Below are 17,178 nucleotides of genomic sequence, written 5' to 3' on the forward strand. Positions count from 1 at the left end.
CTGTGGTGCAGCTTTAAGCTCTGCTTATCTCTTCCTCATCCCCAATACCTCTTCCCCACTCCCTTCTTTTTCTATTCTTTTCTGTTCCCCACTGCCCTCACTCCCAATTTTAAAACCTGTAGACAGAGGCCACCAGCTCAAAACCAGCACAGATGTTCTGAACTGAATGGAGTGGCTTCTATTCGTGTAAATTCCTTTTGCCGTAATGGATGCAGTGGAATAACAATGTTTACAGGTACCGATCCTGATCCCTGCTCAATGTAGCATTTTTTGGTTTTATTTTCTTAATTAAATAAAAGCAGGGGTAGGTTTCTTTAAACTGCACAAACATGCAAGGATTTTTTTAAAAATGGAAACTTCTCTCATGTTATTCAACTAGAGCACTTCAGTTTACAAAACAGCAAGTCCATCTTTATAGAAGCCAGCACGAGGAACTGCGTGCAAATTATGAAGACGCTTGCTTGGATCCTGTTTCAAAATTCTAGACCAGGGCTACCTTACACAGAATTGGTCATTTTACTGCCGGAAGACTTCTGTGTAACTTCATTTATTGGCTGAAAAATTGGCATTTGAAGATACGGTATTTAGATGGGGTTTTGTCCACCATTATCAAGATTGTAATCATAAAAATCATACTGGTCATTGACAACTTAGTTTTTCCTGAGGCAGTTGACTTGCAGGGCACAGTCTACAAAGCCGAGGATGTTGCCACTTAGACTGGTTTACATTTTGGGACACTTTTTCAATTGTTTAGTAGTGCTGCAGTTCAAATGTTAATATTTAGGTGGGATTTCCAGATCCTGCACATAATGCAGTAGAACCTTGAAGTATATTTAAACTTTTCTGTTTAGCTTGGACCCGTTGGGAAGAAAAAATGTGAGTTTCTATCTGAAATACAATGGTACGTTACCACTTTTAAGTTCTAAAAAGTGATTGACGTTCAGATGCGTCTCAAAACTCACTTTTATTTTTATTCTAAACGTTGTGAATGAGAAACCATTGTCATAAACTGGCCATTTTTGCTCTGTAGACATGCATCTTTAAGTTATAAGGTGAATTCACGCAATATGTAATGCAGTGTTAGGATGTGATAAGCTTTGCTTTTATAGTTCAGTTAAAACACAGAATTTTCCTTTTTTTTGCACCGTCTTAATTAAAATTTTCAATTTCTACTAGTTGTTTTGCTTTGCCAAAACTTAAATATTTGGCATAATTGCTGATATTTTTAAGTATAAGTCGCTTCAAGGTTGTGCTGATGAATAGATAGAATGTAGTGACCTTAGTGATGGAAAGGGAGGGTATTTATTATACAAACTGTGAACTGCAATGACATCCTTAGTTTTGGATGATTTGTATTCTTGTTTTTCTTTGCAGCATTTTAATGAAGATTGCTTTGAAGTGTTTACGCATTAGCACATTTACTAAAAAAGTTAGTTTAGCACAGTGGACGAAAGTAGTTAAATTAATAACTTAAAGTCAGTCTCTAATTTATACATCTAAAGTCAGCATTCCTGTATGCACACAGTAAATAATGGGTAGCCTGGGCTTTTTGTTGCTTTCAGATATTTTTATCCAAGTTGTCAGCTTCATATTGCTGTGGTGGTGTGCTAAACTTTGAACCTAATTTCTTTTGTTAAAAATGAATACATCTATAATTTAGTAAGATACTGGCCATAATCTTCCATTGTTATAACTTTAATTTTTACTCTGGGTTTACAGTGGCTGGTCTGTATAAAATAATTTACACAAAGATGACTGAATGCTAATACCAGTTGCACTTAAATGAACATGCCCATTCTCAGTAGCTGATGCAGTAATATATTCAGTTTATCTATGCATTGCTGGGATCTTGATATAAGATGGAAACAGTGTTTCTTATCTAAAGTTTTGATTATCAGCAAGTTGAATGGACACTTTAGTTATTTAAATAAAGATTTTTGACCAAAATCCAGAAATGATATGAGAGAAAAATAAATTCCAGCTAGTTTAATAGATTTTTAAACACCAATCTGATTTTAGCCTCTTAGAGAGTGCTAACTAGCTGGTAACGTTTACTTTTAATTCCTTGTTAAAATGAGGCAATAATTTGCAAGATTTTTGTATATATATGTAAATTCTTCATATCTTTTTAGATCTAATTCAATATTTTCTGACTGCTTCCTCCATGTATAATACCATTTTTGTGCATGCTTGATGTGACATTCATAAATTGTACCACTATGACTTTATTCATGTAAAATAACTATTTATTGAATTTCCTTTTAAATCTGGATTTACTGGGTTTTTTTTCCTCTCCGTTTAAGCATCTTAACAGAGAATTTGTTACTGTTTCTTAGAAGAATTGCGTTTGAGAGCGTGAAAATAACTGATCTGCAGTCTTATGAAGAAACAATAATGCCTTTATTATTAAGTGTTAAGCACAATTCTTATAACAAACTGTGATAAATTCTTTTTTTCTTTGCCATATTATTTTCATATGAACAAACCAAAAATCCACGGTGAGCAGTTGCAGTGTTGGCTGATGTGTCTTTTTATGTACAGGGGGTTTGAAGAGGACAGCGGATTCATTTAGAAGTGAAACTGGTGCTGTGATTATAGCAATACTTTACTTTTGTTAGTTGTACTCCACTTTTTCATGCTAGCTTTTTCAGTGTTTAGTTTTCCTCTTGTTATGGTCAACTGCTGAATTTACTTGAAGGATGTAGAATACTGTTTAAACAATACTAAAGTCTGTACAATTAGGTCAAAGAACTGTGCAATTGTTTCCTTTTTAATTTTTACAATTGAGGGTCATAATATTTGAGAACATCAAATCCAATAGAGCATAGTGAAACTATTTAATTTAACCAAAGTCTCTAGTAAATATTTCAACTTTGAATGTAAACTAATGAATAAACCTGACCACCAAGGAGATTGTTTGCCCAGAGTTTCAAAGCACATTGTCTACAAATGGAAATTGAAATAATTTATAAAAATATTGACAGTACTATGTTTTTTAAAAAGTTCTTAATTTTTTCACTGAAAGGAGGAAACTGTTAGTTTTATTGTTAAATATGGTAGATATTAAAACTCCTCTTAGATGACCAGTGATTCCAGTTGTCCCGGTTTGAAATAAGTACGCCGTGAGTATGAGATTGATTAGTGACAATCAGAACAAGTTTTAGTATCAGATGTTCAAGAGGAAGTTGCTATTGTTGCATTGATTTTAATATTTGTACATAAACACTGATTTTTTTGAGCATTATTTTGTATTTGTTGTACTTTAATACCTGGTGTACAGTTCCAGAAATAAAAATCTGGAAATCTTTTTTTTTCTTGGTTCGTGTGAGTATTTGCCACAAATAGATTTTTATCCAATGACTCTTAAGCTGTAACACATGGGCAGATATTTAACCACTGTTAAGTAGGTTTTAGATGTAGTAAATAAGATATTTGATAGGTAAATACAATTGATAGGTAAAATAGTTTTCCTTAAATCCTCTAAAATAAATGTCCATCTATCAGTACAATAAAATTCTAGCTATTCCAAAGTGAGGATTATATGTACTTTCAGTTTCATTCAGGAAATACTTATTGAATGTCTGTTACGTTTCATACACTGTTCTCAGTAACTGTTGTCATTTAGGGAAACCTGAAATTTGATTAGATGTTATTATTTCATAGTATATTTATAGTAAACTAGTCTTCCTTATAATGTTTACAGTTTGGTTCGGTTCAGTTCAGTTCAGTCACTCACTCTGACTCTTTGCGTCCCCATGGACTCGAGCTCGGTGATGCCATCCAGTCATCTCATCCTCTGTCATCCCCTTCTCCCTGTCTTCAATCTTTCCCAGCATCAGGGTCTTTTCAAATGAGTCAGCTTTTTGCATCAGGTGGCCAAAATATTGGAGTTTCAGCTTCAACATCAGTCCTTCCAATGACTATTCAGGACTGATTTCCTTTAGGATGGACTGGTTAGATCTCCTTGCAGTCCAAGACACTCTTGAGTCTTCTCCAACACCACAGTTCAGAAGCATCAGTTGTGCACTCAGCTTTCTTTATAGTCCCAACTCTCACATCCATACATGACTACTGGGAAAACCATAGCCTTGACTAGACGGACCTTTGTAGGCAAAGTAATGTTTCTGCTTTTTAATATGCTGTCTGGGTTGGTCATAACTTTTCTTCCAAGGAGCCAGCATCTTTTAATTTCATGGCAGCAGTCACCATCTGCAGTGATTTTGGACCCCAAGAAAATAAAGTCTGTGACTCTTTGCATGCACTGTTTCCCCATCTATTTCCCATGAAGTGATGGGACTGGATGCCATGATATTCGTTTTCTGAATGTTGAGCTTTAAGCCAACTTTTTCACTCTCCTTTTTCACTTTCATCAAGGCTTTTTAGTTCCTATTCACTTTCTGCCATAAGGGTGGTGTCATCTGCATATCTCAGGTTATTGGTATTTTTCCTGGCAGTCTTGATTACAGCGTGTGCTTCATCCAGTCCAGCATTTCGCATGATGTACTCTGCATATAAATTAAATAAGCAGGGTGACAATATACAGCCTTGACGTACTCCTTTTTTTATTTGGAACCAGTCTGTTGTTCCATGTCCAGTTCTAACTTGCTTCCTGACCTGCATACGGATTTCTCAAGAGGCAGGTCAGGTGGTCTGGTATTCCCATCTCTTCAAGAATTTTCCACAGTTTATGTGATCCACACAGTCAAAGGGTTTGGCATAGTCAATAAAGCAGAAGTAGATGTTTTTCTGGAACTCTTGCTTTTTCCATGATCCAGCAGATGTTGGAAATTTGATCTCTGGTTCCTCTGCTTTTTCTAAAACCAGCTTGAACATCAGGAAGTTCACAGATCACATATAGTTGAAGCCTGGCTTGGAGAATTTTGAGCATTACTTTTCTAGCGTGTGAGATGAGTGCAATTGTGCAGTAGATTGAGCATTCTTTGGCATTGCCTTTCTTTGGGATTGGAATGAAAACTGACCTTTTCCAGTCCTGTGGCCACTGCTGAATTTTCCAAATGTGCTGGCATATTGAGTGCAGCACTTTCACAGCATCATCTTTCAGGATTTGAAATAGCTTCACTGGAATTCCATCACCTCCACTAGCTTTGTTCGTAGTGATGCTTTCTAAGGCCGACTTGACTTCACATTCCAGGATGTCTGGCTCTAGGTGAGTGATCACACCATTGTGATTATCTGGGTTGTGAAGATCTTTTTTTTACAATTTCTGTGTATTCTTGCCACCTCTTCTTAATATCTCCTGCTTCTGTTAGGTCCATATCATTTCTGTCCTTTATCAAGCACATCTTTGCATGAAATGTTCCCTTGGTATCTCTCATTTTCTTGAAGAGATCTCCAGTCCTTCCCATTCTATTGTTTTCCTCTATGTCTTTGCACTGATCATTGAGGAAGGCTTTCTTATCTCGCCTTGCTTTTTGGAACTCTGCATTCAAATGGGTATATCTTTCCTTTTCTCCTTTGCGTTTTGCTTTTCTTTTCACAGTTTTGTAAGGCCTTCTCAGCCAGCCATTTTGCTTTTTTGCATTTCTTTTTCTTGGGGATGGTCTTGATCCCTGTCTCCTGTTTGGTAGACTCCAGAAATAACTTCCCCAACTCTTCATCTTCCCAAGGTAAATATCTCACTTTGGCCTAATTTCACAAGTTTGGTCCCGTATTTCACTTGTTCTGACCAGAGCTTTTCCTGTCTAGTTCTTAATATGCAGTGATCAGATGGCACGTAATGTCCAGATTTTGTACAAGGACAAGAGGACATCTTTGCTTCAGTTGCTCATCTAAAATCACATTTCTTCATTCACAGACACCAAACAGCCTTGATGAGCACGCCTCCCTGGTGGACACATACACAGAAGTGCCTTCAAAGTGGGGAGAAACGCCAGTGATTCTTGGCTAAATACAGTGAAGTGTGCAGCCGAGTGCCATACGGGAGCACAGCCCTTTAGGCTTTTAGGGGAGGGAAGAGAGCCTAGTGAGGGCAGAGTAATCTAGACACTTGTAGACCTTAACCCATTCCATCTATCCATGGTTTGCTTTTCCAGCATGCTGCTTCTCTTCCTTTTTCAAAGGTTGCATGGTATCTGCAAATTGGGTAGTTTGTTATACACGCTTCCATTTTTAATTTAAAATAGTCTTGGCGTATAGCACTGTTTAAGATTTCCGACCCAGGTAAGTCTCTAGTCCATATTCTCTTTTCTGTGGCTGGCTGGGTTCTCTGAACAAAACTGAACAGGGTCACTGAAGTCCTAGTCCTAGATCAGAAATGCTCACATTTTTCCAGGCTTAATATACTATAGCTGGCATTCACTTCAGTGAGAGACATGCTTCATAGTATACCTAGATTTTGATGAGATTGTTTTTACACAAGTAAAGCTAATACTGCCATGAAGTTGTTTCCTGGTGTAGAATTAATAAAAGCATTTCATAAACATGTCAGAAATGAAATAAGTCATTTATAAATCTTGAAAAGTTATTCCAGTAAGGAAAAAATGATTAAAAAATAGCAGTGTTTTCTTTTTAAAAAATAACTTCATCCCTCTAGTCCAGACCAAGTCATCATACTGGGCAAGCTTTATTCTCCCATTGTGAGCATTTTATCAGCAGGAACTGTTTTATTTGAATCTTCTAGGACCCTTTACATAGTAGGCATTCAGTAAATGTTTGATGAATTTGATGTTTGTTCCTACTGTATTACACTTAAGCTGATGGTAACTTTACCCCCAACTTAAGATAGTAAAACTTTTAAGACAAAAGTTAAAATAAGAGTATAAAGAACAATCCTGATTGAACAATTAATGTTGTACCATATTTGTACTCTACGTTATATGCATTTTTTAATGAATTGTTTTTAAAAAGTCTGACACTTCACTCCTAAATACATCAGTCTACCGAACACTACCACGGGAGTTTCATTTCTGTATTTAACATAAAGTTCTGGACAATAGGATCTTCTTGATCAACTAGCTTGGCTTATATATATATATAGAATGTATACTTTTATTTTTGGCTGTACTGGGTCTTTGTTGCTGCACGGGGGCTTTTCTCTGGTTGCGGCAAGTGGGGGCTACTCTGGTTGCTGTTCTTGGGCTTTTCATTGCAGTGGCTTCTTGTGTGGAGCACAGGCTCTAGGGTGCTCAGGCTTCAGTAGCTGAGGCTCCTGGGCTCTGGAGCACGGGTCCGATAGCCTGTGTGTTGCACAGGCTTAGCTGCTCTGAGGCATGTGGGATCAGGGATTGAACCCGCGTCTGTTGTACTGGCAGGTGGATTCTTTACCGAGCCACCAGGGAAGCCCTTGGCTTTTTAACAAAGTGAGTTCCCCTGGTGGCACAAATAAAAGACAAATGAGGCTGAGAAAAAGATGCTCCCATGGACTTAGGTGCATATACATCATAAATGCTACATAAAAGAAATGAATGGGGAGTATTAGGGATTGGTGGTTGAGGATTGTAAATTTCAGTAGCTTAGTTAGGCAAGGTGATGGAATGAGCTATATGGCTATTTGTGGGGAGGTTTCTGGAGGCAGAACTAGTACAAAAACCCTGAGGTGGGAGTGCACCGCGCAGTCTCAGGAGTGGCAAGGAGACAGCTGAGGCTGTGTGGAGAGAGCAGGATGTGAGATCAGAGGTAGTGAAGGACTTGGCATTTATTCTAAAGTAGGAGTAATCAGAGTTCTGAGCAGATGCCAGCAGGATCTGATTTGTGCTTAAAAGAATCACTCTTGGCTATCTATTCTGAAAATGGGGCAGGAATGGAAACATGGAAAGCAATCAGGAGGCTACTGAAATTACAATAAACAAGTGAGAAGAGCTGTTGGTGTAGCAGTAAAGAGGGTCAGAATCTGGTTGTACAGGTGCCATGGAGAGGCCCATAAATAACACCCACCCTATCCAAGTATGGAGCTGAGGGTTGGATGCAGGAGTCGGGTCGATGGAGATCAAAGTAACTCCTACTAGTAGAACTGGAGAATGTGGCTTCAGAGCTGATGCCAGGCCAGCTCACTTGATACTCCACCTCTGAACTAGACTCACTGCTTTCCTTGGCTGGGCTGACTACAGGCTACTCCCCACCCAGGGCTGAGAACCACCCAGAACAGACTACTGGGAGACTCCACAGAGAAGGAACCAGTGGGGTTGGGGCCATGGTGTCTAGTTCTCTAAAAACAATCTCAGAGAACCATTCTTCCTCCAAAAGGTGGAGAGAGAGAGGCAGAATTACTAATGGAAGCCCACTAAACATGAGAAATGGGGAACAGGCATTCCTCCCACCACCATCTTTTAACTATATTTCCATGCCAAAACAGTCTCTTAAGCTTTGTAGGTGTGCATGTGTGTGTAAATGTTCAAATAGAGAAAATAGTATAATGACTCCCCATTGCCCCCTTAACCAGCTAAAACAATCTTGAAATTACACACAAACCCCAATTAACTCATGCTGCTGCTGCTAAGTCACTTCAGTCGTGTCCGACTCTGTGTGACCCCATAGACGGCAGCCCACCAGGCTCCCCCGTCCCTGGAATTCTCCAGGCAAGAACACTGGAGTGGGTTGCCATTTCCTTCTCCAATGCATGAAAGTGAAAAGTGAAAGTGTCCGACTCATTCAGTCGTGTAAGACTCTTGGCGACCCCATGGACTGCAGCCTACCAGGCTCCTCCACCCATGGGATTTTCCAGGCAAGAGTACTGGAGTGGGTTGCCATTGCCTTCTCCAAATTAACTCATGACAACACAACAAATATTTTTGGTCTTGGTTTATTCTGAAAAAAATTAAGTTTTTGTGGATGTTAGTACACATCAACAGTGTAAGAACTGCTGATGACTTGACTAAAATTTGATAAACTACTAAAGATAATCAAAAGAATAGTTAAAATTACAAGTTCAGATGGTGGCTTTTAATTTAGTAAGCTACTGTATACTTAGGTGAAAACCAAATTAAACTGGAATTGCATTACAAATTTGAGATTGTAACGAAGCAAATAGGTTTTATGATGAATTAAAATACTAATATCAATAAAAATAAAATTCCCACTCCAATTAGGTATCAAAACATTTGTTCCGCAAGTGGAACTTACAAAAAACATTTAGAATTAACTCAATAACTGAGTAGTAAACATAATTTCATAGAATTAGCTGACAATTGTATAGTAGTTTGAAAAAAGCTCTTCTCCTTGTTCAATGTCCCTGAGTGCAACAAGAATGACACATCGTAGTGGACTGAAAACAAAAAGAAACATAGGCAAAAGTTAGGAGTGTTAACAGATACAAGCTCATATTTTTAATACCATCAAGATGGATTTTATTGATAATTTTATTCAGATTCCTATCATCTTAATTTATGTATTTTATTTCTATAAGGAAATAGCTTTCATCACTGATGGAGGCATTTTAGAGTATATTTATTCTGCATCATTTAAAAAGTCCACAAAATAAATGTTTATACAACTGACTACTTCTTTGAAAATGTTTCTATGTTCCAGTTCAAAACTGGTATCATAAAAAGCATTTTAAAATGATATTATAGTTCAACACTTCAAAAAAAATTAATTTGTATCTTTGTATTCTGCAAAGCTGGAAATGCTACTTAACATTTACTGGAATTTAAAAAAATACCTTTCATGGACACAATAAGACATACGCATACCTTCAATGTTCCTACTCTTCTAACTTTTCCTGTACTTGCTGAACAGTCATAACATTATGCCCAGAATATCAGGTTAAAAAAACTTCATTGTTAAAACACACACACAAACATATAGAGACACAAAAGTTATCAAGTTTTAAGTACAGGGAATTGTCTAAGTTTTAAATATCATTCATTTTCAAAGGACAATTTAATAGGACCTGTATAAAATAAAGTTTGCTAGCAACTGGCAGCTAAGTGAAATGATATGAAGGTAATGTCTTCCTACAGTATTGTTAATTGAAAAAAAAACTTAAATATACAATTACTTATATTTAAAAATTGTTACTTGAGTATTCTCAGTAGACTTTCCACTTAATGCACAAAAAATAAATGTTACATTAAAAATACACATTCTTGGGCTTCCCTAGTGGCTCTGGTGAAGAATCCACCTGCCAAGCCAGGGGACGGGTTCGATACCTGATCCGGGAAGATCCCACATGCTGCAGGACAACTAAGCCCATGCACCTCAACTACTGAGCCGGAGCTCTAGAGTCATGAGCCGCAGCTTCTAAGCCCACGTGCCACAGCTACTGAAGCCTGTGTGCCTAGAGCCGATGCTCTGCAGCGAGAAAAACCACTGCGATGAGAAGCCTGTGCACTGCAGCTGGAGAGCAGACCCTGCTCCCTGCAACTAGAGAAAGCCTGTGTGCAGCAAAGAAGATGCAGTGCAGCCATAAATAAATATTTATTCTTATCACTTCTATGTGGAATCTAAAAAATACACCATACTAATGAATATAACAACAAAAAAGCAGACTCACAGATACAGAGAACAGACTAGTGCTTACCAGTGGGTGGGAGGGGAAATACAAGGGTAGGAGAGTAAGAGGTACAAACTTCTGGGTATAAGACAGGCTACAAGGATGCAGTTACAACATGGGGAATGTAACCAATATTTTGTAATGACTGTAAATGGTAAATAACCTACATTAACACATTTATGATGAACATAAAAATCTAAGTTATATTTTTTCACTAAAAAAAACCCCAAACTCTCTAGTTTTTTCTTAGAAAATATATATATATTTTAAGGTACAGCATAAGACAGAAGATAGGAAAAACTCTTCTAGAAGAACTAACCTTTGTTTGTCATAGCTGTAGGCAATGTTTGGAAGATACTGCTTCAGTTCTATAGGGAAAGCTGCAGGCACATCAAATTCCTGATAACAGACATTAGCTGCTCTGTCTAAGAACAAGTAGAAAACTTTTTAGAAACAGAACCATTTTATCAGGTCATGGAAAACAGTACTGAATTATGGCACTTGATGTATAGTTTTCTAAATTATCAGAAAATGCTCAAATTAATAATCACTATTATGTTCCAGGCACTGCAAGATTTTATATATATATATATATTTGCATGTTTTATTATTTACTTTTTGAAGATTAGGAAACAGAGGCTCAGAGAGAATAAAGGTTACATAGAAGAGTCAGGCTTCAAGTTCACGTCTAACACCAAAGTCTGTGTTAAATGTAGTCAGATGATCAAGCTTATAGGAAAATAAAGCCCTAGAGAAGATTGGTAACTCACAAACTTAGTAACAGAACCAGTGTAGTGATTAATCTATAAGGCTATGTTGAGGAACTGACAAAATAATCTCTAAGTTAACTAGTAAAAAATAACTAAAAGAATAGTGATCAAAAGGGCAGTTATCAATTGCCTTATTTATTGCAAAATCAGAATAAAAACAGTTAAAAAATTCCAATTAACGTATATCATTATCTCCCCAAATTCTCTGGTTGATATCACCCATTATAAAATTTACTTCAGGGCTTTCAATAGCTGAGATATTAAACTTAACTGCCTCTGGCACTCAGTCATATGGCAAAGGAGGAACATTACCACTGCTGTATTTTTATCTTACAGCCCCAGGGTGCCAACTTACCATTTGAACAATTGTTCACATACTGTCCTATAGCCAATGGATTATGAATTTCTGATGTTAGCCATGTACTATCACTCATTTTTAAAGGGCCAAGTTGATCCCTCCCATTGCAAGATCTGAAACAGGTGAAAGCATTAGCTAAGAAACTGTTCCTCTGTACCTTAAAATTCAATTAACCAACCCTCAGTGAAATTTTTCTTAAAAACTGTTTTTTGTTGTTTTAAACTTTTAAATTTTGTATTATGGTATAGCTGATAAACAAACAATGTTGTCATAGTTTCATGTGAGCAGAGTAGGGACTCAATCATCCGTATACATGTACCCATTCTCCCCCAGACTCCCCTCCCATCCAGGCTGCCACATAACATTGAGCAAAGTTTCATGTGCTATACAGTGCTGGCTATCCATTTTAAATACAGCAGTGTGTACCTATCCATCCCAAACTCCTTAATTATCCCTTCCCCCCATTCTTACCCTCCCCCACCCCCCAGCAACCATAAGCTCGTTCTTAAAGTCTGTGTTTAAAAAACTTATCTAATCAATTGGGCAATTAAAAGATTTTTTTGGGAGGGTCAATTTTCTAAATTGATTTTTTCAGAAGAGTTTAAGGTTCACAGCAAAACTGAGGAAAAGGTACAGATGTTTCTTAGGTACCTCCATTCCCATACATGCACAGCCTCCCCAGTTTTCACCATCCCCAACCAGAGTGGTATGTTTGCTACAACTGATGAACCTACACTGACACATCATAATCACCCCAGAGTCTATAGTTTGCCTTACAGCTCACTCTTGGTGTACATTTTATGGGTTTGGATACATGTATAATGAGAGGTATCCATCCTTAGGGTATCATGGAATATTTTCACTGCCTGAAAAATTCTCCATGCTCCACCTTTTGACCTCTCCTCACCTCCCCAGACTTTAGCACATGCCAATCATTCTACAGTCTCCATAGTTTTGCATTTTCTAGAATGTCATATAGTTGGACTTTATATATTATGCAGCCTTTTCCAAATTGGCTTCTTTCACTTAGTAACATGCCTTTAAGTTTCCTCCATGTCTTGTTCTGGCTTGCTAAATAGATTTTTATTTAAAGTACAAATGCCAGTGGTCAGAGTCATTGTGGTATGGTTCTGTCTCCTACAATTAAATTTGAACATGGCACCAACTTACCTATATACGACTTTTGATATTCCTTTGTCATTTCCATCAATGAGTACTCCATCTAGGCATCTAAAAATAAATGGATTTCCAATGGACTGGAAAAAGATTGGCTCGTACTTCTGATATACTGTACCTAATATATAAGACAAACACATATTATAGCAACCTATAAAAATCATAACCATCATGATAAAAGACCTTTCTCTGGAACATAAACATAACATGGAAGAATTTGCTTTAATTTCTCTACCTTTTTCTAATGTTTCCATTCTCCAATCTAGACTATCACATTCTCTTTGGCTACTTCCCTCGTTAAAAAGTGCCCAATAGCAGAAGGAACACAGAACCAACTTGTCCACACTGTCAAATAAAATATGACTATTTCGGTTAACAAAAATGTGAACACCACATTTTAGGCGCAGTTTCAAAGTTGTGTTTTTGCTTTTATTTTTTAAAGTAGATTTCTATTTGACATCTATTAAAGAGACTTTTAAGAAATATATTTTGTTATTAATCAATTAGTGTAGATATAAATGGGAATAGATGAGGCTGGCATTCAGGTTGTTTTTCCTTTCATTTGCAATGGAGGAAAGGAGAAAATATTTACAGGGTGCTTCCTATGCTGCAGGCATATTGAAAGTCAAGTTGCTCAGTCTTGTCTGACTCTTTGCCACGCCATGGACGGTAGCCTACCAGGCTCCTCCAGCCATGGGATTTTTCAGGCACGTGTACTTGAGTGGGCTGCCATTTTCTTTTCCAGGGGATCTTCCCAACCCAGGAATTGAACCTGGGTCTCCTGCATTGCAGACAGGCACTTTACCGTCTGAGCCACCAGGGAAGCCCTGTTAATCTATTTATTAAATTTATTTTATTATTTATTTGTTCCTGGCTTGTTCTGTTTAGTCTTTATGGAGTTAGGATAGTTGTGAAGGAGGAAACTGAGATGCTCCTATTTAGGGACATAGAATTAGAAGATAGTAGAATGACTTCTTAAAAAACAGGTCTGTCTGACAAACATTCACACATACTTTCTACTGCACCAAATAATAGTTTTAACAAATAATATATTCTACTGAGCATTCCAGTTAATGATCTTTTGCAAAGAAACTGCTTTACTTTTCAAGTTTAGAAATGGCAGGAAGATCTTTATTCAGTGATTTATAAATTTAAATTTAATCTTTATGTTTTAATCCACATAGTTTTTTACCTTTAATTATTATCTAACCCAAACTGACTTATTCTCTAGTAATTTCTAAGTAATCAGTCTTATCAAAGTAGGCCATACTATACTCACCTAAATTTAAATGTTGATTAGAAAAATTTCCTTAAAAAAAAATGCATTTATCCCAAAATGCTCCTGGATACTTTCTAATACATGAGATAATTTACAAACAGTTAATTTCCAACTCAAGATTTAAAAGTCCATGGAAATCGTATTTGTACGGAAGGAATACAGATGCAGACATAGAGAATGGATTTGTGGATATGGCAGGGGAGGGAGAAGGTGGGACAAACTTAGAGAATAGCATTGAAACATATATATTACCATATGTAAAATAGATAGCTAGTGGAAAGTTGCTGTATAACACAGGGAGCTCAACATGGTACTCTGTGACAACCTAGAGGGGTGGGTTGGGGGTGGTGGGAGGGAGGCTCAAGAGGGAGGGTACATATGTATACCTATGGGTGATTCAGGTTGTTGTATGGCAGAAACCAAGAGAACACTGTAAAGCAATTATCTGCCAATTAAAAAAAAATCTGTGGAAATCAGTTTCCAATACAACCCTTTACTCTAAGGCTTATAGGGTTAGGTATTTTGTTGAACTTATGTTTATCTGTATATAAGAAACTCTTGGTCAAGTACTAATTATGTCATTACCGGGATACATAGATACAACCGCGCCTTTCCGTACCAATCCTTTAGTAACGAAGACACCTTTTCCAGCAGAAATCAATGAGCTAGGTGCTCGGGCAACACTGAAACCCAATGTCTTATAAAGAATTTCTTCTGGTGTAAAGGTATTTTGCTGCTGATGTCTGTATTCAAGCTGTTTTACCCTTGGATGCTGAACTGACAGTAGGTCTTGATATTTTGATTTAACAGGTTCTGGAAGCACAGTCAAGATATCTGATTGTTTACTGAAATCATTTACGAATAGAGCCTGGAAAACTTTCAGTAATGTTCCTAGGACATCTTCATCTGAGATAACTTTGTCTCTGGATTCTTCTGGAACATATCGGAGGGTCCTGAAAATGGGAAAAGTTTCTATTCACTACCATTCAACTGATAAAAGCCAGACTGTCTTGATGTCCTCAGGGTTACTGGTCTTTATGAAGATAATTCTCATGTGTTTGAAGGGCATAAAACTAAGAAGTTTGGAAAAGAATTTTGGGGGTTCAGTTCTAGTTACCTGACTCCCAACAATACTTACACAGGTCAACAACAGCTAATACTTATAAAAGGCCCATTCCATACCAAATTCTATTGGGTCCTTACTTTCATTATCCCATTTTTGGAGACAAGGAAACTCAAGCTTAAGAGATGTTAAGGAAACTTGCCCAACGTCTTAAAGCTGGTAAACGGCAGAACAAGAAGCAGAAAACAGGCTGGTTCCCAGTACACCTAAAGCCATTATGTCCTCAAACTGCAGTGGCCCTTTTTACATGCGTGTAGCTTCAAAGACACATTTAACATATATGTCGTCAGTCTCGCTCTGCTGCTGCTGCAATGGCAGCCCACTCCAGTACTCTTGCCTGGAAAATCCCATGGATGGAGGAGCCTGGTGGGCTGCGGTCCATAGGGTCGCTAAGAGTCGGACACGACTGAGCGACTTCACTTTTTACTGTCATGCATTGGAGAAGAAAATGGCAACCCACTCCAGTATTCTTGCCTGGAGAATCCCAGGGACGGGGGAGCCTAGTGGGCTGCCGTCTATGGGGTCGCACAGAGTCGGACACGACTGAAGCGACTTAGCTAGCAGCAGCAGCAGCTTCAAAGACACATTTAACATTATATATGTCGTCAGTCTCTCTCAGGAGTACTTTAATGATCACTTTTTAAGTATTATTTTACTTCTTGTTTTACTTACAAGGAACCAATTTCCACCTCAGTTTGATGGTAGTAATGATGCATCTGAATTTACGTTTCTGTAGTACGAAACTGGGAGAGCTCTTTGGCTATTCACCAGCCTTCAACGGAGCTAGTTTGCCTATTTAAGTGAGCATCACGTTAACTTCTTCCAAGAAGGCAATTTAGTAAAGCCAGTATTAACACTGATCCTACGGCCATCTACTCAGCTAGATCGCCTTCTTTAGGCGCTGAATCCGTATTCTAAAACCAATACTCCGACTTGCTTTTAGTGGCTTTTTGCTCGTTATACATCAACTACTCCAAGCTGTTACCCTCACAGCCGAGATGCGTTGTTTTCTCCGTACAAACTACAGAGCTGTAAAAATAAACCACTGTTTGGCTTTTCTAAGGCACTTCAAGCTCCTAACTTTGCCTTGATAGAAAGAAGGCCACGCACCTTCACGCCGTGCAAGTTATTTCCCTTTTTCAAAAGTTCCTATTTTTTGCCCAAACACAAGCACCCAACCTCTGCAGACAGTTAGACTTAAAACTCTAGCCAACGCCCGCGGGCAACAAGGCCTGAAGACCTCGCAGCGCCGGGAACGATGGGAAACACGCCTTAGGCCCCGCCCACCTAAAAGCCCCGTGCGGTCTTCGGGCCCCCAGCCGGCCTGACTCAGCCAGCCTCCGCCTCGCCCACCGGGGGCCTTGCCCACTTCGAGCCCCGCCCACTCAGGTCCCGCCCGCCTCAGGCCCGGAGGCCGTCTTAGGCTCCGCCTGCTTGAAGTTCCACTCGCCTAGGGCTCCGCCCACATCGGTCCGCTAGCGTAAGTCCTTGCCGGCCGCGATGGCGGCGCTGGGAGGTAGGAAAACGGCCTGCGTCGAGCCGCCTCGCCCTCTCACCTCGGGTTGTGGCTTAGGTTCAGCGCGATCCAGGGTACGAAGCGGTACCTGTAACGGCGCCATCGCTGCCAGAGGCCCCGCATCAGGCGGCCCGGCATGGCTGTACCGTGGCGCCTGGACGAGGACGGCGCGGGAGAGGTGGGTGGCGGTCTCGGGCCCGCCCCGACCGAGGAGGAGCGGAGGCCGCGCAGTCCCGCCCCTTCGTGGTCTCAGCCCTTTTCGCTCGGCTTGGCTGTCCTGGTACCCCTTGGCTCCTCCGTGCCTCCGCTTTATTGATGCCAGCTCGCTGAAACAGAGGTTCGTAGAGCTGTAGGAGGGGCGCTTATTTCTTTTTCCTTTCTCCATTCGCTCGTGTATTTTCACACACGAGACTAACTCAGTCATCTTCAGATCAGCATATGTTCATTAAGAAATAGATATATTGCCATTTCCTCAGAATGGAAAGTCTGCTTTCCAGTTCTTTTCC

General features: G+C 38.9%; 1 protein-coding gene across 1 annotated transcript; it reads right to left on the reverse strand.

Annotated features, from left to right (window-relative positions):
- Positions 1-9,094: 9,094 nt before the first annotated feature.
- SETD9 (SET domain containing 9) lies at positions 9,095-16,832 on the reverse strand. The gene is made up of 6 exons (XM_052659042.1): positions 16,713-16,832; positions 14,619-14,986; positions 12,749-12,872; positions 11,576-11,691; positions 10,770-10,875; positions 9,095-9,220 (listed from the first exon to the last, which is right to left on the reverse strand). The coding sequence occupies exons 1-6, from the start codon at positions 16,808-16,810 to the stop codon at positions 9,133-9,135; spliced, it is 900 nt and encodes a 299-aa protein (XP_052515002.1). The 5' UTR covers positions 16,811-16,832; the 3' UTR covers positions 9,095-9,132.
- Between the last annotated feature and the right edge of the window lie 346 nt (positions 16,833-17,178).

This window comes from Budorcas taxicolor, chromosome 20 (genome assembly GCF_023091745.1).
Source record: "Budorcas taxicolor isolate Tak-1 chromosome 20, Takin1.1, whole genome shotgun sequence".
Classification (NCBI taxonomy): Eukaryota; Metazoa; Chordata; class Mammalia; order Artiodactyla; family Bovidae; genus Budorcas; species Budorcas taxicolor.

Coding starts and splice junctions, on each gene's coding strand:
- SETD9 (XM_052659042.1), bottom strand. CDS start 16,810: ATGCCGGGCCGCCTGATGCGGGGCCTCTGGCAGCGATGGCGCCGTTAC. Junction 14,987..16,712: donor AACCTAAGCCACAACCCGAG/GTGAGAGGGCGA, acceptor TCCCATTTTCAG/GACCCTCCGATATGTTCCAG. Junction 9,221..10,769: donor TACAGCTATGACAAACAAAG/GTTAGTTCTTCT, acceptor TTTTGTTTTCAG/TCCACTACGATGTGTCATTC.